Source organism: Humulus lupulus, chromosome 4 (genome assembly GCF_963169125.1).
Source record: "Humulus lupulus chromosome 4, drHumLupu1.1, whole genome shotgun sequence".
NCBI classification, from domain to species: domain Eukaryota; kingdom Viridiplantae; phylum Streptophyta; class Magnoliopsida; order Rosales; family Cannabaceae; genus Humulus; species Humulus lupulus.
Window position 1 is genome coordinate 243717285 of NC_084796.1, and position 18803 is coordinate 243736087.

Consider the following 18803-nt stretch of genomic DNA (forward strand, 5'->3'; position numbering starts at 1 on the left):
TTATTTTTATGTTTTTAGTAGGTTTTCTTTGTTGGGCATTAGGCTCATTCCTTTATTTTTATATGTGCAGAAAAATAGTTATGGCAGCGGAAAGATTCTTGGCATCTTGGGATTCTGTATTGAGGAAGAATGGATTCGGTGGACTGCTTGAACGATTTGAGGACGAAGTTATTTTCAATCTTTTTAATTATGTTTTTATGTATTTTCCGCACTTTGTTTTGTAACAAATTTATTTAAGATTTAAGTTATGCTTTATTTTCAAACAATGGGATCCATGCCTTGCTTTATGTATTTCAACTTTTACTTTATAGTTTTTAATAAAGTTATGAATGTTTCGTATGTATGTTTTCTTAAGACTAGTATCTATGTATATTAGTTTTTAATGGTCCAAAGTCTTAGAATTAGTTGGGTCATTACACAATGGGATCCCATACCCTATCCATAACATTTTATATTTTTATATTATCTTGTATTTGATGCAATATTTTGGCTTTTTCAATAAAGATATGTTATTTCTTATGTTTGTATCAAAACAGTAGCTATGTCTAGTAATTTTAATGGTCCAAGGTCTTTGAGATAGTTGGGTCTGTATTTTTTGCGTCGTTTTCTCCAACCCTCTCACTTCCCAAGCTCCCCCAAACCCATCTAACCACCTACTAGTGTTCGCCATCCCCTCTCTCTCTCTTTCCCCTTTCTCTTAATCGTGACAACCACAACCCACCACCAAGGATGACAACCACCACAACCCACCATCACCACTCCCACGACACAATGACAAGAGAACGAGCATAATTCATCTCCACTACTCTCAGCAAACCAATATTTATATATATATTATTTTTTTGGTTATCCACTTAATCTCTTTCCCCTTCTCTCGTTGTTTCTTTATTTGTCTATGCACAACAACATAATGATTGAAGCACCACTGACCCACAACAAAGTGAGTGACCGGACTACAATGAGGTATAAATATTACATTACTACAAAATGAGCTTTCCCGATATTTTTTAACTGTCGCTATTATGGAACAAAAACAATCGACTATCTGTCGTAATTGTCTATGCCAACGCAGGGGTAGCAACGACGACAAACTGTCGCTGTTGTGAGCAATGCCAGCAATTATTTTCTGTCGCCGTTTCTGGCAACGCTGACAGTTATTAGTTGTCGCCGTTGCTGGCAACGCTGATAGTTAATAACTGTCAAGATTGGCTCTCTATGGCGATAATTTTTAACTGTCGTTGAAAGTCATACCAAAAATTTAAAAAAAAAAAAAATTGCTTTAAAAGCCTACACACCATTCAGTAATCCTTAAGCTTTAATAGCATAATAGAAATGCTTAAGAAAAAAATACAATAAATGTAATCCTTAACCTCAACCACTTATATTTAAAAAAAAATTGTGTAAAGATAGAATACTTAATTATATATCATGAGTATAAGATAATGAATGTATCCCCTAAAATAAAAGTGTGTACATGTATGAAAAAAATAGTACAACTTCACAAAAGATCTCAAAAACACAAGTTCTTGTGGAAATTTGGCAACATGAACTTAGAGTGCAACATCACTCGCCATCTAGTGCAACCAAGTGTTGTGTTTTCTTTGAATCATCTGCATGTACAAGAATTTATCAAATTGTACAAATTGCATGCAAAATGAAATTTAAGAATGAAAAGTTGAAAACCCAAAAATTGAAACTACATGTTTGTGTAGATTTACAAGGAGAGAATATAAAATGAGCTAAAAAGCCAAAGATAATTATTATAGGAACTAACTTGGGTCACGAACTCTTTCAAAGTGTAACCATGTTGTAATAAGAGCTTCACTAGCCATGAAGCTATGTAACTTGAAGCTCCAGTCACACACTACCTTTCCTTCCCTGCTCATTCTCTACATAATCACACAATCGAATCATTCTCAGACTGAATATATTTACCTTTGATCAAAGTAAAAGTAACATCCATTCTTTATATATATGTATATCAAATTTAAAAGTCTTAGATGACTCAAAAGCTTGTATAGACCGTCAGTATGCTTTTGACATAAATATGTTTGGTCAATTAAAAAAAATGATCATAATCATACACAAAAGTATGGTTTTACAACAGATATATTATGTTGGTTCATGGAGACTTTAAAGTTTGGTTCACTTTTAAGTGCTTGATTTAACTCTATACTAACACATCTATTGGAGTGCAAATTTTGTAAGTTAAATACCAAGTTCTTTCTTATTAATTGTAACATTATCATGCTTAAACTAATCTATCAAATTAATTTACTTTTAAATGACGATAATAACATGAGAGAACTCTCGCACGTGAGTGTACATAAAAACATCACCATTGTCACTGATTAGCTAAGGAGGAAAGGCTGATGATTTCAAATTACTTGCACCTTTACCTGTTCCTTTCTGATTAGAGTGGGAATGTGTCTTTTCTGAAACTGGGGCAGGGCTTGTATCACTTACGTTATCACTTTTCCTTTTCATTGTAGAATCAGGAGTTTTTTTCTGCAAAATTACAAAATTGTATAAAATAAAATTGCAAAAATAAATAAAACAAAAGCTAGTGTGATACCTCTATCAAAACCATTAGTCTGCTTTCGATTAGAGTGGTAGCCAATTTTATGGCAATTACAAGACCTATATAATAATAATAAAAAAATTACAACCTCAAATATATAATTACAAAATAAAAGGTTATAAGCAATAAGAATATTCTAACCAATAGTTCTTTTGCATTTGTACAAGGCGTGCCTCAAGTCTTGACATATTGTGAGAAATGACAAAAACTTTTATATTTGAATGCTTTCTTTCTACTAGTATTGTTTCATATGCTAATTTATCATACTTCACAATCACCAAAAGACAAGCACTGCACTTAAACTTGAGTTGTATAATTTAATTTACAGTTTGCTGAAAATACCTGTTTAAGAAGCTTTCCTTCATTCACTACAGAATGGAGACCGTTGAACAATGGTCTCTAAAATTTTGTTCCAATCACTAAGAGAAGATCACACCATCTTGCTCCATCCATCTCCTTCCATTTCATAATCAAGCTATAAATTTAATTCGAGCAACAAAATACATTTAGAAACATATAATCCAAGTGTACATACTATACGTGTGGACATTGGAAAAAGAAAAAGACAAGAACCAACATTTAAATCTAGTACCATATTCAATAATCTAAAAGTGACAATGTAAACTAAGAGAAGAAAAGTTGAGGCAAAGAGAAAGGAGAAGCAATTTACAGAATGAATAATTTACCTTAGCAAAATGCAGTTGCTGTAATGATTAGATATGTTTTTTTTAAATCTAAAGTAAAATAAAAAAGGATTTATACTTTTTTGGACCCTGTATTTTTTTCCATTATCTGTTTGGACCCTGTGTTTTGACAAATTACTTTTGAGACTCTATATTTTGTAAAATGGTTAAAATAGAACTCTAAACCCGATTTTGGTCAATGTTTTCTCAACTAAAATGACAAATAATTTACTAAACTAACAATTCAGAACAAAAATAAAATCATTCTGCTTAAAAACTGTGTTGTTATATTCAATTTTTTCTTTATCAAAATTGAGTTTAGGGTTCTATTTTAACAATTTTACAAAACATAGGGTCCAAAAAAAAATTTGTCAAAACACATGGTCTAAAAAAGTATAAACCCAATAAAAAATTTAACATTTGCAAATTTCATCAAAAATAATAAATAGATGTAGTTCATGAGAGGGAATAATTAAATGTTATTACCATGGGAACTACAATATCTTCCTTCCCTATGATCCTCAAAAATGTATTTCAAAAACATATAGACTGATCTGAAATATTCACACCCTTTTTAATTTTACGGGACAAGATCATTTTTCATTTGAGTATTTGTTTACAAGTAAAATACAAATATAGCTTAATCCAAAAATATAAATAAATAAAACTTTTGTACACATAACACAAGTTGACTACAGTTTGCTAATCGACCACATTAATCTAGGATTAAACTAGGCTTCGTGAATGGAAGAAAAAACTAAAAGATAAACAATATGAAAGAATGTTAAAATGAGTTACAATCCTTTACTAAATAAAAAAAAAGTAAAAATTGGAGTTCAAGAATAACCATAAATGAAGAAAAACAAAAAATCTTTTTCCAGAGTTTCCATGGCAACAAGAAAACACAATGACATCTGCACCAAGCCTCATTGTACTAGTTTTAAAATCATTTCCATCTGCAACGAAGCCAATGCAAAATCCATCTTCAAATTGGATGAAAGAAAAAAGAAACACAAAATTGTTTGTCAAAGACCAATTTATACATTGTCCAATGGTGAAGGCTAATTTGCTTTTCTCAGAATACCCCAATGATATACAATATCGCACCTTATCTGGATTCATCCCACCACCATTATATGCAAAAGAAAATCAAATTGATACTTCTTAGATATCATAAGTTTTGAAGATAAACAACACAACATTACATTACATTACCCAAATCATGTATAAGGAAACAAAGTCAAAGAAAAAGTTACCTTCGATTAGCAACATCTGCTCCCATCCTTCTTATTAGTAAGCATATCGATATTTTCATATGTAGCACCACTGCGAACCTGATATTGAGATAATTTTTGCGTCAGAATACTTAAATCTAGGGGGTCGGGGAAGTGTATTCTTGTAAGAATCTCAGCAAATATAAAAGAAATACCTCATCCAATGCATTATCCAATCACCCCTGAAAAATCCAAAGCCAAAGAATCTCGTGCCCTTTGTCGAACAAGAGGTATCGGGGGAGTCGCAATCTCGCCGGAAAGTGCAAGAAGCAGACGGCTCCGGCCGTTGGTTGACAGTCCCTGGGCGGCGCGTATTGTGGTGAGCTCGAGGGGATCGACGTTTCGAGGGCCAGCGGTTTGATTGGGCTGGCGCGTGTACGCCTCCGACGATGGGCCGACGACCGTTCGGGCCTGGCAGAGGCAACACAATAGTGAGAGAGAGCTTCGGGGAAGAGAGGGAAAAGAGCGAAAGAGAAATGCCTTAGTTAACAAAATTTTCTTTTTATTTTAAACTTTTCTTATTTATTTAATTACAAACAAAATCTGATTTTTAATATATAAATTCATTTTTAGTTATTTCAGTTTCTTTTTTATTTAAATTAAAAACATCACGGCTGATCAAAATTTCTTTTATTTTGAATCTCATGATTTAAAACATAAATCATTCTTGATAAATCTCATTTATCAAATATAATTTTTTTTTATTATTTATTTCTTAATAAATAATAATACAATTTAACAAAAGTAAAACTCAATAAATTTAATTTATTCTCCATTTCTGAATTTTAATATCACTTATTAATTATTCTAAAGAATAATATATAATTTGTGACATAAATCCATCTATTATCCCATTATATAATTAAATCAACGCCAATTTAATTTTTATAATTTTTCAATTAAATCACATTTTTAAATAAATATTATTTTTCCCTTAAAATTCTCAAGGGTAGAATTTGCATGATGTTATAGTTAGGAGAAAAAAAGAGAGTCAAGTACGGGCTTGGATTGACGGGATGGAACTGAGCTTTTTTACCCTTCTGTACCTTTCTACTCTTTATTTTTTATTTCATACTGAATTTTAATTGAATGCTATACTGAATTTTTTTAAAAAGGCAATGCTAACACACAATTGGAGCAATGCCGACAGCTTATAGTTGTCATTATTGGCCCTTTCCAAGCCAATAGCGACAAATTATAGCTATCGGCATTGCTCCAATAGGGACTGTCGGTTTTGCCTTATAAAAAAATTAACATTTTTAACATACATATTAAAAAAATTATAACTAATAAATTTATAGAAATTTTAAATTATTTTATAATATTTAACCAATCAATAAATAACTCATTTTTAACTAATACTAAGTTTATAAATATGTTAATTTAACTATATTATTCTTTATATCATAACTAATTTAAATTTTAATATAAAAATTATTATAAATACAAAAGTTAATAATATGGAAAATTTAGAAACAAAAAAAATCTAGTTTTAAAAGTTGTTAATAAATACATCATTTTTATAAATATATATTTACATAATTTAGTTTATTTTTAAAATTAAATTATTCATTAATTATATTTTAAAAAATTTTATTTGAATTTCTGTGCATTTTATAACTGTCGACATTAGACATTTATTAATTGTCGGCGTTAAGGTCAATAACGACAATTTTGAACTGTCGGCATTGATCTCAAACTAACTGTCAGCATTGGGGTCAACTACAACAGTTTTTAATTGTCGGCATTGGTCTCGAATCAACTGTTAGCGTTTGGGTTAATATCAACAGTCAAAAGAAACGGTGACAGTTATTTACTGTTAGCATTGGTTTCGATGCCTACAGTTTTTAACTGTCGGCGTAGAGTTGCGCTAAGTAATTACGACAGTCAACAGAGTTGATTGTCATGGTTGGATGTCGGTGTAACGACCCTCAAAACATACAAGACCAAAATCATGCAGAAATTTAAACTTTTACTTTAGTTCATTGTACCAAAAATCCATATAACGCACACTTTTAGTTTAGCAAACAGAAATACAACTTCTCTTCCACAGAGTTATAACAAAATAGGCTCACTGCTCCACTTTGTTTTTTCACTTACCTACAACATGAAACAACTAGGTAAGCGAAAACGGTTAGTAAGAATAGCCTTGCACACAAATATACTAAACCCAGCAACGAGTTGACCTAAGATAGTTATCGCTACTGGTCATTAGCCAAATAAGAATGAAATACTTTGATTGTACCTAACAAACAACGTTACACATATCATGATAACTTGCACTCAGAATATCCCAGAACATTCAAGATATATAACACATATCATAACTAATCAATAGATTAACATAAAGGGTTCCGGGCCTAAAACCGGTTCCAGCATTTTTGTCCTAACTTCAACCCGGACTATATTACTGCTGTCTTGGCTCCAACCTGGACTATATTTTTACCATGTCCTAGTTCCAACCCTGACCATATTATAATTGTCCTAGCTCCAACTCGGACTATCTGCTTACCATGTCCTGGCTCCAACCCTGACTATATTACCATTGTCCTGGCTCTAACTCGGACTATATACTTACCATGTCCTGACTCAAACCCGGACTATAATCTTACCATTTTCCTTGTAACGTCCCAGATTTTTAAAACTCGATAATGAGGATGTATAAATGTTTTCATTTAACAAAATGTCTCAAAAACTCGTATATAAAAAAAAACTTTGTAAATTCGTATGGCCATAATTAATATTTAATACAAACATAGTTTATGAAAAGTAAAGTAAGCCTTGTTTATTAAAATAAAACAACATTTCCAAAAATAAAACAGCTTCCCAAAAGGTCAGTCCACATGTACATCCACAAAGTAGACTCCAGTGCTCACTGCTCTTCTTTGCCCTTGTTCTTACCTACAACAAGGAACAACTAGGTAAGTGAAAACACTTAATAAATTAAACTTTAAAAAAAATATGTAGAGAAAGCAGATGGTCACTGACCACTGGTAACAATATCTCAACATAATTAGGGTTCCGGATCCATCCGAACCCTAAAGAATCAATTGTAAGAAAGCAAAAGCATCTTAGAAAACTTATGGTCATGCTTGATAGCCAATGGCAAACTATTTCAGATAAACAGATAAATCCCTACACTAAGAAAATCCCTGAGAAAACAGATAAAATATATACAATTTCCAACAATTCGAGTGTACTACGCTCTCCAACATTTTTGCTAATCAATAAGGGAGAACTGAGTCTCAACACAAAGATCTAGCCAATAAATATCCCCATTAAGGGTAACTATAAAGTTACCTAGGGCATCGCTACTTATCCAAAAGTAAAATCCGTCATGAGGGTAACCATATGGTTACATAGGGCATTGCTACTATTCTAGAATGTAATCGAAGTTACACAGGTTTACAGAGATTCCTATGTTAATCAGTAGTGCTGGCGAGCATTTTCCCCTAGGTTATTCAACCTCACTCAAACTTGGCAGCCCCTAGTATCTCTAGGCACTCTCACTGAATGGCTAATATTCACAGCAACTATCCTGGAATAACTTATCATAACACTTGCTCAGGTTCTAACCGTTCAATGATTAAGTAAGCATGAGGGCCCCTAGGTCCCATTCATTTTGGTGCCCCTAGGTTTAAACCAGTAATCCTCACCTCTTGGCCACTCATCGCAGTAGTTAACCGAACATAATAAAACAAACAAGCAGTGTGATGGGGATCAGTCGTCTAGGATATGACGAATATCTACTAGGCATATTTTATGAATCAGAACCTAATAGACTAACATCTCTATTTAAACTTTCTATGGAAATGTATACATGTGCATGTGTCTCTATACTAACATACATTACACTAGTCGTTTCATGTTGTAGCCACACAATAGAAGTTGACTTACTTGGAGTCCTTAGCTTTTAGTAGGATTTCACCCTCCAACGTAAAGTCCAATTATGCTTAGCCAATACTATAATTATCCATACAGTATACTCAGATTAATTATGGCACTTCATAATTCATTATTATTATTTTGGGCAATTTGGTCGTTTTCAAGATCATTTGTAAGGATTAAAGATCATTATTTGGTTTTAAACCCATTCAAGAAATTCGTACGTAAAAATTTGAGACTAAACCCTAAGTCTCGAGGAAATCTATCCTATGGATCCTATGGTCTCGATACATAATCTCGGGTATCGCAATATTATTTCCCATAATTCGCTAAAAATCTTATTCTTTAAAAGTTCCGCTATTAACCAGGGCTTTCAACAAGTTGATTAAATAAATAAAGGTTTTTGCTGGTATTATATCCAAAAAATACTAATTAAATTCCTCACTTATTTTTCAAGAAAAATATTCTCTTAGTTTTCCTTTTATTTTTCTTAAGGTTTTAATCTCTAAAAACTATTTTTTTTTATGAAAATAGCCTAATCTTAACACAATTAGGAAAAATCGTTAATAATTTCTTATCTTGACTAGTTAATTCTTCGAAGTAAATTAATCAAGTTTACTTACTAGAAAAATAATTTACTTAATTATTTTCTCAAAATATAGGATTTTAAACCCTCTTTTAATATATTAACTTATTAATAAATTAAATCTTTTATTTTTAGAAAGAATAAAAATTCTTTAATAAAAATAATTCTCACTAATCTCAAAGTGGTATTTTAGGTCAAAATATTTTTAAGACTTACCAAGTTTTTATCTTGCAATATGCACAATTATACTTTTATCTTAAGTTCCAAAATCCCCCTTTTGCACTAGGTGTGAAAACATCTTTTTTCATATTTTTTAACTACGTATTTTGTTAGGCCATAACTTGAAATTTACTTACCTAATTGTTACCAAAATTTCCCAACTCAATCTTTGGTATGAAATTTAGGTCTCTATGAAATATTATGTTAAAAGGAGCACTTTTTATTGGTGAAAACATTTTTCAAACATTGAGGTAAAAATGACCTTATTTGCAAGTCCTTATTTTTTTTCCAAATTTTGGCACTTAATAACTCTCAAACCGTTAAGTATTTTATTACCAAATTTTCCAGAGGCATACTAGGGTATGCCAAGAACATCTCCACCAAATGTTAGCAAAAAATAGGTTCATTTTCCCTATACAGTGGCTATCTGAACTTGGTTCCGAAATTAACATTACGAAAAAATAGTTTTTACCTAAACTTTGAAATAGCATAACTCACTCATTTCTAAATGTTTTTTAGTGTTTTAAAAGCTCAAATTCATGTAATCCATCTCAAAAACATCATAGTACAATTTATTTTTAAAAAATCACTAATATAGTGGATGCTTGACCCATTGTAAGTCGCGGCTCAAAACTTGTATTTTTGTTTTAGAGTTTTCAACAAAACCCTTAGAGATTTTGGGTCCCTATTTTCAAAAATCAACATACAAGCATCATAAAAATTATCAAACAACTACCATATCCTAATGACATCACCAATGAGAAACTTTAAGCATTAAATACATAAAATAATGCATAAAAATAAAACTATACAAAAACAACCATAAAAGTAAACTTTTTACATCTTGTTGTTCTTGTTTGGGTTTTTGATGTTTCTACTAGCTTTTAACACCTTCAAAAACTCTTTCAAAACCTTAAACCAACTCCCCCAAGAACACATATAGTTAGTTATTGAAGGATATATGATTAAAAACTTCACAAAAGTTAAGTTTTTGGAACTTTTACCTTAGGGGAAAACTCTTCCAGTACCAAAGCTTAAGATTCCACGTTTTCTTAGTGTTCTTGGTAATTGAAAATGGTGAGAAAATTGAGGGGAAATTTTTGAAGACGATGAGAGTGAGAGTAGAGAGAGAAGGCAGTTTGGGAGAGGAAAATGGAAGACTATAACAACTAAAAAAATCTAAACACTTGAGTGTTTTTACTTTATGTCACATTGGTGTCATTAACATTAATGAGATGTTATTAAAAACTTAAATTTATTTGAACTACACCATTTTAACACCTCATGGTCGGCCACCCTTGTATAGTTTCTCTCTGTATAAATATAAAAGGTTAATAAATATTTCCTAAGAATTTGTCTTTTTCCAAAAATCCAAAAATAAATTTCTACAACCTTTTAAACTTTTATAAAGTTTTAAAAAGATAAAACTTAACACATAATAATTAAATTAAATGTCTCTCACGTTTAATTTAATTAATCATACAAAATGCCGTAAAATTTTCATTTCCTCTTAGGTTTATTAAATTTGTGACTAAATTTAAATTTTTATGAATGTATTTTATGTCCAAAATATTTTTTCCATAGTTTTTCAATTTATTTTCTGAGATTTTTACCCGATTAAGGTTTTTGTGTCAGTCCAAGAACGAAAGTCTAATCGTGACTTTTAATCACACAATTCATAATTTGGCTAGCAATTACTCATGGAAATAAATTCCAAACAAATATAATATTATTTAAAATAATATTTTTAACTCGAGGAAACAATCCCTACCCGAATCATTTAAAGGTACCCAAAATGCAGGGTGTTACAGTCCTAACTCCAACCCGGAAAATATTATAATAAGGTTCTGGCTCCCACCCAAACTCACTTACCATTTAGCCACATAAGGCATAAGCATTGCGAAGGTAGGCATTAAGCATACCCTGGTCTTAACGACCCAAACAAAACTAGTGTAATCTACTACTACAAGCACACACTAGTATATTCATGTTGTCCCCAAGAAAGAAAAAGGCTAACTTACTTGGAGTCCTTAGTTCCCAACTGGATCTTTAACACCGTTATTCGTTTTCCCTTTTGCAGTTACTGTAATTATTACTGTGTACTCGGATTAAACTATGACTTACTCTTATAGCTAATATTCTATGATAGCTACAAGCAATAAAGTTCTCTTTTGGAGACTCTATACTATAGCCTCATATACACCTTACAGTGTATAAGGCAAGATTTCGTTTCAGTCTTTACAGTAACATGAGAAAATCGGCCTCTCCTTCTTATCAAATAATTTGTATTCTGGTTTTAGAAAAAGGAGTTTTACCCAACTCATAAATTTAGAGAAATAACAACTTATGATCCTCTTACAAAATTTTAACGTTTTCTGTCATTTACCAAAATACCTCTTTTTGACCCTTTACAAATAATATCCAACAATGTTATCTCGTTCTCTTAAGGTTCTACAAAACCACAAACTCCTATTTTTACCATTTTTATCCATAACCTAGGATCTTTTTTTGTTTTATTTTTTGAAAGAAGGGAAATTGGGCCCTTAATTTATAAAATGGTAAAAATTAACTTTTCGTTAAGGTTTGAAATTGCTACTTTTCAATTTTTAGGGAAAAATTAGAAAAATTATATATCTTAAACCTTAACATATTTTTCTCTCAAATTTTACAGTAGTCTGTGTACACATCTTACCTAATTCCCTTAAAAGATTTATAATTTTTGGGAAGGAAAAAATCATTCGAATTTTTAAAGCAATCGGGGTAGTGCTTGCTGCCCAGAAGTTTTTTCCAGATTTTATGGTAAATTTGAAATTTTATTTCTCTTACATCATAGCCCAATTATTTCTGAAATTTTACAAGAATCTTTAAACATGTCTAAATTATATTTCTACAAAATTTAATAATTTTTGCAATTATAAAACTCAACCAAATATTTAAAGCCACCTGGGCAGTGCTTGCTGCCCAGAAGTTTTGTTTCAAGATTCTAGGGCAAACTTTGAAAAATTATATCTCTGATACCTTAATACATTTTCCTCTCAGTGACCGTTATACATGTTTAAACAATACTCTATGAAATTTCATACCTTTTTTATTTGTAAAAACCGTTCAAAAGCCAAAACAGTTTGGGCAGTTGTAATGACCCACTAATCTAGACTATTTGGACCATTAACGAAACTATGCATAAAACTTACAATTTTGCGGAAATACCATAATTTATTATAATCTTGTAGAAACAAAGGTTACTTTCATAAAAATAAGTAGGATATGGGTACCCATTGTCTTTAAAACAAAAATAACTTAAAGTAAAAAGAGTTACATAGAAAATGCGGAAAAATACATCTAATACCATAAAAAGTAAAACAAGACTACATCCTCGAATCGAATAATGCTCGGCCCCTTGACTCCATTCACCATCGATACACATCCTCTAAGCGTCACGAATCTTACCGCCTCTAAAGCTTATTTTCCTGCACATAAAACAGAAAGGAATGAGCCTAATGCCCAGCAAGGAAAATCTAACACATAGTCATACACATAAATTTCATAATGAACGTAAAGACATATCATAACACTTAATACATACACTTATTATAATGGCCATTATTACTTGGGGTCCCATAGACTAAACAAGCATATGCCCATGGAATTAGTGGGGTCCTACTAGCTAAGTAGGTCATATGCCCATAACCCATTTGGGGTCTTGTTAGTCATATGGGTCATATGCCCAAGCCTACAAACATACATGCATACATATCATAACACATTTAACAACATAAAACATAAGATAACATAAGCATATAACATATTGATTCTAGCCTATTTTCCTTACCAAAGTTACCGGGATATAAAGGACTGAGTTGGGACCTTTTGGAACACTCCTAAAACCATAATGAACAAGAGTGAGTCTAAAGAAGGAAAAGAGATGAAATGAAAGGGATGGGAAGACTAAACCATTGAAAGTCACACTTACCAAACTTATGTACTTCAAGAACTTGGATTCCTAACCAAAATAAGAATGAGGTTAGGAAACTGAGTAGAAGACTAAGAGAAGGGAAACATAACATAAATCAAATGAACTAGAGTTTCGGGTTTACCTCAAGGACTTGCAAGATCAATCTAACCACAACCGAAATACTAACGAATCTCACTTCCCAAAGTGTTTGATAAGCTTGTGATGTTTAAGCTTATGATTTTTCCCAAACCAGGTGTTTACACTCTCACACTCTCTTAGCACTAGCAGCTTCTGAACTTAGAGTAAAAGGTGAAGAAATGGCTGGGTACTAGGTCCTATTTATAGAGTTTGGGAATGAAAGTATCTTGATTTTACTTGAATAAAAATAATGGCTTTTTAGGTGAAAATCATTTGAATAATCGTTCAGCAGAGCTGAAGACTCGTTCAAAAGATGCTGGACTGTTGAAGGAGTTTGAATGGCTGAAAGGAAATGAATTCAAAAGAGTTTGAAAACATGCTGGTGGAGGCGATATATCGCCCCCTGTAGGCGATATATCGCCTGGGCCAGTATGCCCGAGGCGACCGTGCATCGTTTCGTGTTTTCCGTATCTACGTGCTGCGATATATCGCCCCCTATAGCTGCGATATATCGGCATACGCTGAATATTTAAACACGAAATTACACAATTTTAGCTAAGTTTGAATGGGGTAAACAGCCTTGACTAAGCCCTCAACGTACTCAAAGCTGCTGACTGACCCTATAACATTCAAACTTTACTCCTTATTATTTTTAATCCTAAAAAATACTTAATCCTTAATCACCATTCATAACATGTGCTTAAAATCCTATTGGTTGATGTCTAAACCTTATAATATAATAAATATAATCCTCATTATCAGTCACATTAATCAAACCTTAGGTTATACTTAATATTCTTAAACTATAGATTAAACTTAGAAAATCTATAAGTACTACTATGAGTGTCCAAATAATTCCCGGTCTGAACCAAAAATCCACAGTAACAAAGATAATGCCATAAATACTATCATACTATTATCTATCTTAGCTAAGTAAAGTTCTTGGACTCTACAGCAGTGCATGCTACCCATAAATTTTCCAGATTTACATCAAAATGCCCAAATGTTCATAACTTGGGTTTGAAAATACCTTTTTATGATTTTCCAAGGCCTATCATAAAGTAATCACAAATAACTATGGAACTACACAAATATTTTTCACAAACAGAGACAGTGGAGTGCCATCTGACCTGTTCGAAGCCAGACCACAAAATTTTGTGAGCATGCATTTTTACTCAAAACAACAATAAGCATTTTTAGCATAACCCAAGCCACATGCATTGTAACGCCCTGGATGACCAAGATCATTACACTGTGTGTTTTAAAATAGTGCAAGACTTGTCAATCAAGTCATTTGAATAGTAATGTGATCCTAAGCCATCTAACATGTTAGGGTTAAAAGTTTTTGATGTTTAACGGTTAATTTTTCATTAAAATAGATGTTTGGTACATGGGATCCCAAAAATAGGGATTAAAGGACAAATTTACAATTCTCAAAAGTTATATACAACCGGTGGCCATTCTAATGGCAAAATGTAATTTTAGGCCCTATCCCTTTACTTTCCCTCGATCATGGTAGACGAGTAGCTGACAATATACACCTCACCTCCACAGCTCTCCAACTCATGGTTGGTCTAGCTTACCCTTGCCTTTACCTACACTATGTAGCACCCATGAGCCAAGGCCCAGCAAGAAAACCATAATAGCAAGTACATAATCAATAATAACATCTAATCAATCATAGGGCAGTCATTCAGAAATTCAACAAGTCATAGGCATCGAACTAATAACAGTAAACATGTACGTTCAGCAATATATCTCAATCAATATGCAAATGCTTAGGGTCGGGGCCCTTAGGTCGAGCCCTTTGTTTAATTCACTGACTCCAGCTCGCTTAGGCCAAGTTAAGTGTTAATCTAGCTGACCCTGACTCACAGTGGTCGAGCCGTGGCCTGTGCGTAAGTCATCAGTCTCGGCTCTCTTAGGCCATTCATTTCATGTTCGCATAACAGTAACACAGTTATACAACACATATACTCAGTGTAATGACCTAACTACTCTAGACTTTGGACCATTAACGAAAACTATACATAGACACTAATCCTTAATAAAACTTACAAGTGAAATGATCATAACTTTATTAGAAACTTGTAAAAACAAATGTAAAACTCAAAGTAGGATATGGGATCCCATTGTTTTAAAATCAAAACATAACATAATTGTAATTAAAAGAGATTACATAAATAAGTGCGGAAAAATATACATAAAACCATAAGTAAAGACTTCATCCTCGAATCGAAACTCTCAGCCCTTCGATTCCATTCAGCCTCAACACACATCCCCAAGCTTCCAAGAACCCTTCCTGCCACCAAAGCTATTTTCTTGCACATATAAACAAAAAGGAGTGAGCCTAATGCCCAACAAGGAAAATCTAACATATAAACCATATATAAAATTCATAATGTAACATAAAACATATCATAACACTTATGTCACATACATACTATAATGGCCATTATTACTTGGGGTCCCATAAACTAAACAAGTCATATGCCCATTAGATTAGTGGGGCTTGCTAGCTAAGCAAGTCATATGCCCATAATCTATTTGGGGCTTGTTAGTTGTACGAGTCATATGCTCAAGTCTACAAACATACTTAACATAGCATATTACATAACATAAAATCATAAGATAACATATAAAATCATATAACATAAATCCTATCCTATTTTCCTTACCGAAATTACCAGGATATGAGGACAGATTTGGGACTTTGGAATACTCCTAAAAACCATAAATGGAAGGGTGAGTATACTAAAGAGAATGAGATGAAAAGAATGGAAAAACTTATACCACATTAAGAATATACTTACCAAAACTTTATGTGCAAGTTCTTAGATTTCCTAACCAAGAATAAGAATAAGGTTAGAATATTGAGTAGAAGACTATAAGAACTTAAAGAAAATAATACCAAATGAATTAGAGTGTGGAATACCTTGAATGATTCTTTAGTCAATCTAAACCTTGATCTGAAATGCTATAAAACCTTACTTCCCAAGTGTTTGTTAAGCTTATAGTGATCAAGCTTATAATTCCCAACCCAAGTGTTTACACTCTCACACTAACCTAGCAACTTGCAGCCTCTGAACTTAGCTTAATAGATGAATAAATGGCTGGGTACTAGGTCCTATTTATAGAGTTTAGGGATGAAAAGATCTTCATTTAACTTGAATAAAAATAATGGCTTTTTAAGTGAAAATCATTTGAATTATCGTTCAGCAGAGGCTGAAGACTCGTTCAAAAAGATGCTGGACTTATCAAGAGGTTGAAGGTTTGAATGGAGAACATTTTCAAAATGTTTCAAAATGCTCTGAAGGAGGCGATCCAGTATGCCCGAGGCAATCGTGCGACATTTCGTGTTTTTCGTATCCCCGTACTGCGATATATCGCCCCCTATAGCTGCGATATATCGGCATGTGCTGAATATTTAAACACGAAATTACACATTTTTAGCTTAATTTGAATTGAGTAAACAACCTTGACTAAGCCCTCTAACGTTTTCAAAGCTGCTGACTGACCCTAGGATATTCAAATTTTAACCTTAATAAATTTATTCCTCAAAATACTTAATTATTATTAAACATACACTTGACATGTGCTATTATCTTATTGGGTATTATCTAAACCTTATAATATAATAAATATTACCCTCAATATCAGTCATATTAATCAAACCTTAGGTTAAAATTAATATTCTTAAACTATAGGTTAAACTTAGAAAATCTACAAGTGTTACTATGAGTGTCCAAATAAATTCCGGTCTGAACCAAAAATCCACAGTCATAACAATAATACTACTATTACTATTATACTACTATCTAACTAGCTAAGTAAAGTTCTTGGACTCTACACTCAGATACAGGGAATCGCAGTCCCAACACAGCCACACAAGGGTGTAATTTTCTTACCTTGAATTTTGAATGAAGGATACAGAATGATCTCGAGCACGATTGTTGAGTCTAGCTTATGTGATGTTTAGGTGGTGTTTTAGGTAGTCTTTTATGTTGTTTTTATTTCATTTAGTGCGGTTTTACACTTTTGTTTGTTTGTTTTCAGTTTCAGCAAATAAAAAAGGAAGATTTGAATACTTGGGGGAAATTGGTTCAAAAAAAAAAAAAAAAAAAAACCCAAGTTTTGGTGTTGTCTTCAATAAAGGATGGATTCCGCCATGATTTGAAGGCACTGGTGATTTTTCAGGTTTAAAATTGCAAAAACTGAAGAATTCGTTAAGGGTCGCGGCTTGAGAAATTTGGAGTTGCGGCCAGCCTCTTCACAGAAGCAGTGTTTCAGAGTCAGGATTCGGGTCGCGACATGATTTTGGAGGGCTGCGGCTTGAAAGAGCAAGAATTCTCAAGAAAAAAATGACATGAGCCGCAGAAAGTGGACAGTTGCGTCGTGGCTCGCCTGAACGAAAAATGCAGCTTTCAGGACACGAGTCGCGGCGCTTGAATAGTTGGGTCGCAGCCCAAATGCTTCAGAAAGGAAAAAAAATTAGGTTTTAAACCTAATTTCGAAAAGAAGGAAATAGACAATTTTTGGGTGGCTAAAAAGCTTGGAGAACACTCAAGTAGGCTTCTCAATTGTTTGTTATTCATCTATTTTTTTTTATGTTTGTTTATGATTTTCTTTGTGTTTAGAATGACGATTATGAACTAATTTTATTTTTAGGGCTGTTAATTGAATCGCTTGAATCCATATTATGAACTAATGCAATTATCATTCCTTCTTCATCTTCTTTTCAATTCCTTGCAATTTGTGCTTGTTGATTGATTATTGATTGGCCATCTATAATCATTATCTTTATGTTTTTTAATCAAAATCTGAGAAGTGCGATTTGAATTTGCTTTGGTTGTTTAGGACGCAATTTTAATTTGGAACGAGAGTATCTAGATTAATTGTGTAACTCTCTTTTGATTTGTTTTGATTAATGTAGTCTTTGTGATTAAATTTACCATAGAAATATAGGAAATTTTTACTTAGGTTGAGTTTATAATTCATATCATAACTATAAGTTGCTTTTGTCAACTCGATAATTGAAATAGGAAGTAAGAAGAAATTGGTAACTTGTATTAGGGATTAATAGGGAGGATAGTTGATGAGATTAAATGCCCTAATTGCTCTCTCATTATTTAAATTCAAGGTTTTTCTGTTACTTATTGTTTTTATTGAGTTCTTAATTATTGTTTCTGCAATTTATATTATCTTCTTCCTTGTTACAAGAATCAAAGTTTAATTGACCAAATAGAAACAAAAAGATTAATTGATTGGTAATTGGTGATTCAGTTCTTGAGGACGATACTTGGTTTTACCAAGATTATTACTAAATTGCGATACGTGCACTTGCGTAGCAATAAATTTCGCAACAACGATCCTCAGTCCTGAGCCTTGGCGATAAACCTAGTCACAGTGGCCAATGGGTAATCATCAATTTATAATCAAAATAAATACTTAGGAGACAAAATCTAACCTCCCAGACCTCGATTTC

General features: G+C 32.4%; 1 protein-coding gene across 10 annotated transcripts; it reads right to left on the reverse strand.

Moving 5' to 3' along the window:
- Positions 1–1359: 1359 nt before the first annotated feature.
- Positions 1360–5009, reverse strand: LOC133831478 (protein MICRORCHIDIA 7-like). 10 transcript variants are annotated; one of them, XR_009892514.1, is made up of 7 exons: positions 4694–5009; positions 4521–4598; positions 4308–4376; positions 3751–4220; positions 2924–3056; positions 2400–2508; positions 1360–1889 (listed from the first exon to the last, which is right to left on the reverse strand). XR_009892514.1 is itself a non-coding variant. In XM_062261782.1 (5 exons), the coding sequence occupies exons 2-5, from the start codon at positions 4534–4536 to the stop codon at positions 2981–2983; spliced, it is 270 nt and encodes an 89-aa protein (XP_062117766.1). In that variant the 5' UTR covers positions 4537–4598; positions 4694–5009; the 3' UTR covers positions 2924–2980. The 10 variants fall into 10 exon arrangements, 1 of the variants encoding a protein (XP_062117766.1); XR_009892508.1 differs by having other exon boundaries at positions 1360–1610; positions 1775–1889; positions 3751–4376; XR_009892513.1 differs by adding an exon at positions 2576–2640 and having other exon boundaries at positions 3751–4376.
- Between the last annotated feature and the right edge of the window lie 13794 nt (positions 5010–18803).

Coding starts and splice junctions, on each gene's coding strand:
- LOC133831478 (XM_062261782.1), bottom strand. Junction 4,221..4,307: donor AGCCTTCACCATTGGACAAT/GTATAAATTGGT, acceptor GCTTCGTTGCAG/ATGGAAATGATTTTAAAACT. Junction 3,057..4,111: donor TTTGTTTTTCTTCATTTATG/GTTATTCTTGAA, acceptor TTAAATTTATAG/CTTGATTATGAAATGGAAGG.